At 47.9% G+C, this 8086-nt stretch overlaps 1 protein-coding gene across 6 annotated transcripts in view; it reads left to right on the top strand.

Moving 5' to 3' along the window:
* Tmem170a (transmembrane protein 170A) overlaps positions 1 to 8086 on the top strand; it is an 11447-nt gene that overhangs the window by 512 nt on the left and 2849 nt on the right. For 2 of the 6 annotated variants that reach the window (XM_013012614.1, XM_013012619.1), the window contains exon 2: positions 7117 to 7287. In XM_013012614.1, the coding sequence (XP_012868068.1) occupies positions 7117 to 7287 (171 nt within the window). Of the gene's footprint in view, positions 1 to 4100; positions 4296 to 5337; positions 5511 to 7116; positions 7288 to 8086 lie in introns of those variants that run through there. The other 4 variants (XM_013012617.1, XM_013012618.1, XM_013012616.1 and 1 more) reach the window with 4 other exon arrangements.

Genomic DNA, 8086 nt, shown 5'->3' with positions numbered 1-8086 from the left:
GGGCCCGCCGGCTGCCGGTCGCGGCTCCCGGGCCCCGGGCCCGATCCCGCCCCCTCCTCCGGCTGCTCTTTCTAGGGATCGCTGTTGGAGACCTGTTGCTTGCGAGCTTGGATTCGAACTCCCTTCTCCCCCCGCCCCCCTTCCCCGCCGCCCCTCCCTGAGGCTCCTGGGTAGGAGAGGGGGGCTCGGGTCGGGCGAGGTTGGGGCTGCCCCGGAGGAGGGGCGAGGAGGCGCCCCCGCCCCCGGGGGAGAGGGTGGGCGCAGCTACGTGAGTGTGAGTGTGTGTGTGTGTGTGTGTCCGGGAGGACTGGGGGGGGCTGGGCTCCCTGACTTCGTTCCCAGAGAGAAACGGGGCCAGAGACAGGCCGGACGAGGGAGGACGGGGTTGCTGGCCGCAGTCTGGAGAAGATAAGGCACCTGCGGCCGGTCAGGCTGCGGGCAGCGACTGCCGGGCGCCTTCGCCGGGCACGCCCGGGACTTGGGGCCTGGCCTGCCCCCCAGCCCCCGCGGGAGCCGATGGAGCCATCGCCCGCCTCGGGCCGCTGAGGTGTTCGTTTGTCATCATGCCTACAATGAGACTGGCAGCTCAGAGTCGTGGCAAGTGTCAGCGCCGGGCAGGGCGGCTCACGCCTATAGCCCTGGCTACTGACAAGCTGAGATCTGAGGAACCTGTTCGAGGACGGGCCAGGCAGGAAAGTTGTGAGACTCACCTCTGCTTAACCAGCCAAAAACAAAGCCAAACGCGGAGCTGTCGCTCAGATGGGAAAACAGCACCCAGGCTCTGACACACACACACACACACACACACACACACGTAAAAGTATTAGGGCCACCATTGGCAAGGATAGGAATACACCACATCGTTCCGGAGACCCTGGGTGGAAGTGTTCATACACTGCCAGGGCTACGTGCATATGGGGGTTTTGTTCATTTGTTTTTTGTTTGGGGGTGGTTTTTTTGTTTTGTTTTTGGTCGGTCGTGGGGCTTGAACTCTGGGCCTGGGCGCTGTCCCTCAGCTCTTCAGCTCAAGGCTAGTGCTCTATCACTTGAGCCACAGCACCACTTCCGGCTTTTTTCTTTTTGCTTATGTGGTGCTGAGGAATCAAACCCAGGGCCTCAGGCATGCAAGGCAAGCGCTCTGCCACTGAGCCACCTTCCCAGCCCCTGTTTTTTTTTTAATTGTTAAAAAGGTGAAAAAAAAAGTTAAAAAGAAAACAGTGAAAAGTTAGAGTTCTGTAAGTCAGGCGAAGAATACATTTCTTTTTGGGCAATGTCACCCCTTCCCTTGCTGTCTCCTAGTTTCTTCCTCCAGACGCCACCCACAAGTTGTATAGTTCATTTTCAACATAGTATAGAGTGAGTACCACTGCTGCATTTGTCCCCACACTTACCCCCTTTACCCTCCCAAAGGATAATTCTTTTTATTTGCTTATTTTCCCCAACTCTTTTTTGGAAAATTTTCCAATTCCTATAAATTGAAAAGCAGTGCAGTGAATACACTCACTTTAGACTGGGTGACACAGTCTCATGTGACTTCACAACTCTGTTTCTTAATGTCCCATGCGACCATCATCATGTACTTAAGGCAAACCCAGCAGGCATAGCCAGCCACACACCCAGGCTGTGTTACAGTCTTGTAATATGTCTCTGACCTCCACTTTCTCCTGTACAAAGACCTCTGCGATTACCTTGGGTCCATTTGGAAAACCCGGATACTCTCTGGTTGGAAGATCTGTAAGTTGCTCCTGCATAGTCCCTTTGCCATGGAAAGCGGTGTGCTCATTCGTGCGTATTGATGAGTGTGTCAGTGTCCATTCTTCCCTGTGCTTACTCTCATGTCCCTTTATGGTCTTTTATCTGATCACTTCATCGGATTTACACTTTACCATAGGGTGAAGTTCATATTCGGTCTATGGCTGATGGAAAAGGCTTTCTGGGTCACACATGTGCACACATGTCACGTTGTAGCTTTCTGCAACCCTGTCCAGGAAGTTGCACAAGTTATGATATGTAATGTGTAATACTTCTAAAACAAGGGCTTTTCCTGTCATAACTGCAAACATGGATCTAATGGATCTAATCCTGTCTTCCAACACTTAAATTCCCCCAGTTGACCAAATGGCTTTCTTGCTTTTTTTTTGTTTTTGTTTTTCTTTAAAAAGCTCCTGGATCTAATCAGGGATCAAACATTACATTGATTGTGGTTTCTGTAAAGATTAATCTTGTTTTACTTCCATTTTTAACTCAGTTCTTTGAGATTGTGTGTGTGTGTGTGTGTGTGTGTGTGTGTGTATGTGTGTATCTATCCGTTTGTCTGTCTCCTGGGGCTTGGATTCAGGGTCTGGGCGCTTTCTGTCCCTGAGCTTTTTTGCTCAAGGCTAATGTTCTCCTACTTGAGCCACAGCTCCAGTTCTAGCTTTTTGGTGGCTAATTGGACATAAGAGTCTAACAGACTTCGCTGCCTGTGCTAGGTTCAAATTTTGACCCTCAGATCTCAGCCTCCTGAGTAGCTGGGATTTTTGAAGAACCTAAGGAAATTGTTTTGTAGTCCAGGTTCAGTGACTTTTCTTCATGCTTAGATGCAGATGAAACGTTTTTGGTCACAATGCTACCTACAACATAGTTTGTTACACCAGGAGATCATCAATGTCCATTGATGCCCTTCAGGATGCTTGCTTCATTTATTTGGTGCAAATAATCTATTGGATCTTCACCCGAGTCCTCTTATGAGTAAAGTCCTGTGTGGGTGATATGTGGGAATTGAATATTCACTCCATCTGTCTGTCTTTAAGGAGGATTGAGGCAAGTCAATCTGGGATGATAGTTTCAGGATATTATACTAAAACATCTGTAGTCATGGGAATTGTTTGCTTTCAGAAATGGTTATGAAGAGAATGAACTGCAATTTGTACTTGAGTTTGCCATTGCTTCTGTGGAGATGACGCATGCTGGTATTGGTTACCAGTTCTCTGTGGTCTCTGGGCCGGGGATGCGGACGTCACGGAGTGTAGCCCTTGACTCGGAATATAGTGCTAAACTCACACTCTCCCTGCTCTGGCTCCTCTTTGCTAGAATGGTGGGCTGGTGGGTAATGACGTTTGTCACTTTGAAGCATCAAAACCTACTTCATGCGAATTTTATTCAGTGTCCTGAATCTGGCATCATTTCTATTTTGGCTCTACAGAAAAGGTTATTTGTAGTTATGCCAACTCATTATGGCAGAATCATTGCTCTAAGGTAATTCTGTGGTTTCTCCCTACCAGGAAGCTTTGAATTGATTTTTATTTATTTATTTATAGCCTGGGTACTGTCCCTGAGCTCTTCAGCTCAAGGCTAGCGCTCTACCACTTGAGCCATAGGGCTACTTCCAGTCTTCTGGTGGCTCATTGGAGATAAGCGTCTCACAGACTTTCCTTGTTCAGGCTAGCTTTGAACCGTGATCCTCAGATCTCAGCCTCCTAAGTAGCTAGGATTACAGGCGTGAGCTACTGGCACCTGGCTGAATTGATTAGTTTTTTTTTTTTGTTTTGTTTTTTTGGTTGGTCATGGGGCTTGAACTCTGGGCCTGGACGCTGTCCCTCAGCTCTTTAGCTCAAGGCTAGCGCTCTACCACTTGAGCCACAGCACCACATCTGGCTTTTTCTGCTTATGTGGTGCTGAGGAATCGAACCCAGGGCTTCAAGCATGCAAGGCAAGCGCTCTGCCACTGAGCCACCTTCCCAGCCCTTGATTTTTTTTTTTTAAAACCTGCATTTGCAGTTTGGCTGTTTAAGATTTCCACCTAACTCTCCTTATTCTATCCTAAATTGTTCAATTTCTCCCTCCCTTCCTTCCTTTCCTCCTTCCTTCCTCCCTCCCTCCCCTTCTCTTTCTCTCTTTCTCTCTCTTTTGTTTTGAGAACGTTTTCATTGAGTACTATAGGCTGACCTTGAACTTGTGATCTTCCTGCTTCACCCTCCCCTGGGATTACAGCAGTGTCACCACTCTTGGCAGTGTTTCCATCTCCTTTTTGCTGTTGTGTTTATTGATCAGGAATGGCATTTCCTGAAAATAGGGATTTCAACCAAGTGAATCATTGCCAAGGTCTATTTTATAATAATTAAACTAAAAGCTGATATTTTGGTTGGAATCAGAAAAAAATCACACGTAGAAAATTCCTGGTTTTCAGTCACACTGTTTGTTTTCTGGGCACCAAGTTAAGGTACCTGGTGAACAGAACAAAGCTTGTGCCACATAGAGCTTCCATTCCATTAGCGCTTGAGGGAGAAAATAAGCTAAGCATGGAACATCTGGGGGTAAGTGTGATATGGGATTAAGTACATAGTAAGTGTGTGTGTGTGTGTGTGTGTGTGTGTGTGTGTGTGTGTAGTTGAGGGATGATCTGACCTTCCCCCCCCATATATAGTCTAGTGGGTTATAATGTAGTTCAGAGTTGTACACTATGAGCACAATCAATGTGAGAATATTTTCATCACTCGTTCTTGATTCCACTGAGTGAGTGACTAGCTTTGCATGGAGAACAGACAAGGTGGGACCAGGTTAGGACCAAGACCACCGGGCGTGGGGCAGCCCAGGGCGCACATTCCCAAACCAGAGACCAGAGGCAAGCAGTGGTTTCAGGAGGAAGACGGCACAGTAAGCAGTCCGGAGGCCAGTATTGTGTTCAGGGGGAACTGGGGACAGATGGAGCTCCTGGCAGGCAGGAGCTTGCTGGCAGGAGTCTCCCAGAGGGCAGTGCGGAGATGCGGGCTGATGGGCCATGAGCACCATGACCACCCAGCAGCCGGATGGAGTTGCAGGACTGGATAGGTCTCCAATCTCCAGGAGGACCCGTGTGGTCCTTTAGAGACAGTCGCAGCTTTAGAGAAGCTGGCCAAGTGCACCCACTGTGACCTGGACCCTAAGGTCAGGGTGGAGCCAGCTGAAAGGCTGGCTGCCTCCTTGCTGGCGCTGATGGGGGCCAAGTTCATCCCGAGGCCACGTTGGAAGTGAGATGACTCAGCTGTGGAGGTTCTGAGGCCAGGGAGCTGGTCCTCACAAAGCCCTTTATGCATAGGATTGTATTCATTTAGAATCACATAGAGAGCTGCTCTCACGTGGCTTTTCTTTCCCTGGATTTTTGGCAGCACTGGGGGTTGAACTCAGCACGCTGCACTTGCTGGGCAGGTGCTCTACTGCCCTACTGCTCTACTGCTGAGCCATGCTACCAGCCCTTTATTTGCACTGGTTATTTGTTTACTTTTGCTGGCACCTGGGTTTGAACTTGGGGCCAGGCTGAGCAAGCAAAGGGGCCCTTCCACTTGAGTCCCACCTCTAGCCCTTCGTCTTTTTTTCTTCACTGATGTGCCCGACATAGATGTGCTCAATAAATATTTGAGTATGTAATGGATAAGTTCTTAGTGTTTGAATTAGTTTATTAGTGCACCAATTTGGCATCCTAAACAAGTTTTTACCATTTTACAGTCCCAGAGGTCAGGAGTCCAAGAGGTGTCACCAGGCTAAAACCAAAGGTGTGGATAGGACTGGGTCCCTTCTGGAAGGACCAGAAAGAGTTCCTTTTTTTTTTTTTTTTGCCAGTTGTGGGGCTTGAATTCTGGGCCTGGGTGCTGTCCCTCAGCTCTTCAGCTCAAGGCGAGCTCTCTACCACTTGAACTACAGTGCCACTTCCTACTTTCTGGTAGTTTATTGGAGGCTCACGCACTTTCCTGCCCAGGCTGGCTTTGAACCGAAATCCTCAGGTGTCAGCTCCTGAGCAGCTAGGATTACAGGTGTGAGCCACCAGTGCCTGGTGTTCCTTACCTTTTGCAGCTTCTTAGAGGCTGCCTGCATTCCTGGGCTCATGGCCTCTTTCTCTTCAGAGCCAACAGCATAACATCTTCAAAATCTCTAGGACACTGGCCTCCTGCCTCCCCTTTGCTGGACCCTTATGATTACGTCAGGTCCATCTGGAAAATCCTGACAATCTCCCACGGAAGGTCCTTAATATAATCCCATCTGCATGAAAGTATCATTTTGCCCAGTTTGGGGGATGAGGATGTGAAAATCTTTGGGGTCTGTTCTACCCCTGCACTTTCATTTCTCTTTCTAGTCTTTTACTGCAGATTACTTATCTGATGCATACTTCACCATGATAGGTCTTTCACTGCCTCTGTGGTTTGAAATCATTTCCTCATGAATGGATTGTGGTGGGCACAGGGTTTTGTTTCGTTTTATGCCACAAGTGGGCCTTGAGCTCAGGGCCTGAGGGCTGTCCCTGAGCTTTTGTGCCGAAGGCTAGCACTCTGCCACTTGAGCCACAGATCCACTTCTGGCTTTTGGAGATAAGAGTTTTACAGACTTTCTTGCCCAGGCTGGCTTTGAACTTCGATCCTCAGCCCTCAGCCTCCTGAGTAGCTAGGATTATAGGTGTGAGCCACAGGTGCCCGGCTGAGATTATGGGTTTGTAATAAAGGTGAGGTTGGCCCACTGTGTAGCCTTCCTCACAGGATGTAGCGGAGCCATAGGCGTGGCCTAGTACAGCCGGAGACCACCAGATGTGGCCTCTCAGCCTTGGTCTCCCAGCTTACAGAATTGTGAGCTGAAGAATTTTAGTTGTAGCAGCACAAAGCAGACCTGCACAGCTGCCAAAGAAAACAAAGGTGGAGATAATGCACTTGAAGTGGTAAACAAGAAATACTGTAAGATAGAACAAATAATTTTGACTGTGTTGGGCCAGGGAAATGAAAAGTACTGGATAACAATCGATAAGTAGCTATTAAGTAGGTGGCAAATTAAGGTATGGGAGATTAAAGAGAAATCACTTAGTTTTTTTAAAAGTGTTTTCTATAGATCTGGATTTGCTTTTGCTATTAAGAGCCCTTTAATGGTCCCATTCATCTGAAGTACAATATAATACCTTTTTTTTCCCCCTACTTGAAGCGACTTAAGTGGAACTATATCAATATGTAGGTGCCTGAGGTAGGTGCCAATGGTTGTAGTTCGGAGATATAGGGCTGCAGCTGCTCCCCCTTCTCTGAAACTCAAATGGTTTTGGAAAGGAAGCCCTGGAGAGGATGAGGACCTTTTGTGGTGCTTGCCAAGCCTTATGTGTGACCCAGTCTTTCGTGTCCTTTGCAGAGATGTGGTATGGTGTGTTCCTGTGGGCACTGGTGTCTTCTCTCTTCTTTCATGTCCCTGCTGGATTACTGGCCCTCTTCACGCTCAGACATCACAAATATGGTAGGTTCATGTCTGTAAGCATCCTGTTGATGGGCATCGTGGGACCAATTACTGCTGGAATCTTGACAAGTATGTTAGACATTAAAATACCAGTCAAAACGTTGAAATGTGCCTCGTCGGTTCATTTAGGATTCATTTTAGAAATATATCTGAGTGGGATAATTATTTTTAAAGAGTAGTGTCTATCATTATGAGACTTTCCTCCTCTTCCCCTCCTCCTCCTCTTCCTCCTCCTCCTCATTTAATAATGTGTGCTGGTCCTGGAGCTCAAACTCAGCACCTGGGTGCTGTCCCTGAGCTTTTTTTCATTCAAGGTTAGCACTCTACAGCCACAGCTCCACTTTCAGCTTTTTAGTGATTAATTGAAGATAAGAGTAAGAGACTTTTCTGTCCAGGCTGGCTTTGAAATATAGATCCTCAGATCTCAGCCTCCTGAGTAGCTAGGATTACAGGCATGAGCCACCAGAGCTCTGAGGCTTTTTTCTTCTCTTTTGTTATGGGCTTATTTTAGTTCTGGGGTTTGCTTTTTGCTCAAAGCTGGTGGAGAACAGTGGAGCCTTTTTGGTGCTTAATCATAGATGAGTGTCTCATGGCCATCCCTTCCCCAAGCTGGCTTCAAACCGTGTTCCTCTGATCTCAGCCTCCTGAGTGGTTAGGATTACAGGTTTGAGCCACCAGTGCCCAGGTCTTGATAAAAGTTCTTTAAGCTTCCTTCTGCCCAGCCCACTCTTTGAGGGGAGCTAAATTACAGAGGCTCAAAGAAGAATGTATTCTGAGACATTGGTGACATCCAGTGCTACTGGAGGTAGTTTTTGTTTTTGTTTTTGTTTTTGGTCTGGTCGTGGGGCCTGAACTCTGGGCCTGGGTG

This window comes from Dipodomys ordii, unplaced genomic scaffold, assembly GCF_000151885.1.
Source record: "Dipodomys ordii isolate 6190 unplaced genomic scaffold, Dord_2.0 Scaffold18, whole genome shotgun sequence".
NCBI lineage: Eukaryota > Metazoa > Chordata > Mammalia > Rodentia > Heteromyidae > Dipodomys > Dipodomys ordii.
This window is presented reverse-complemented; position numbering and strand designations above follow the sequence as displayed.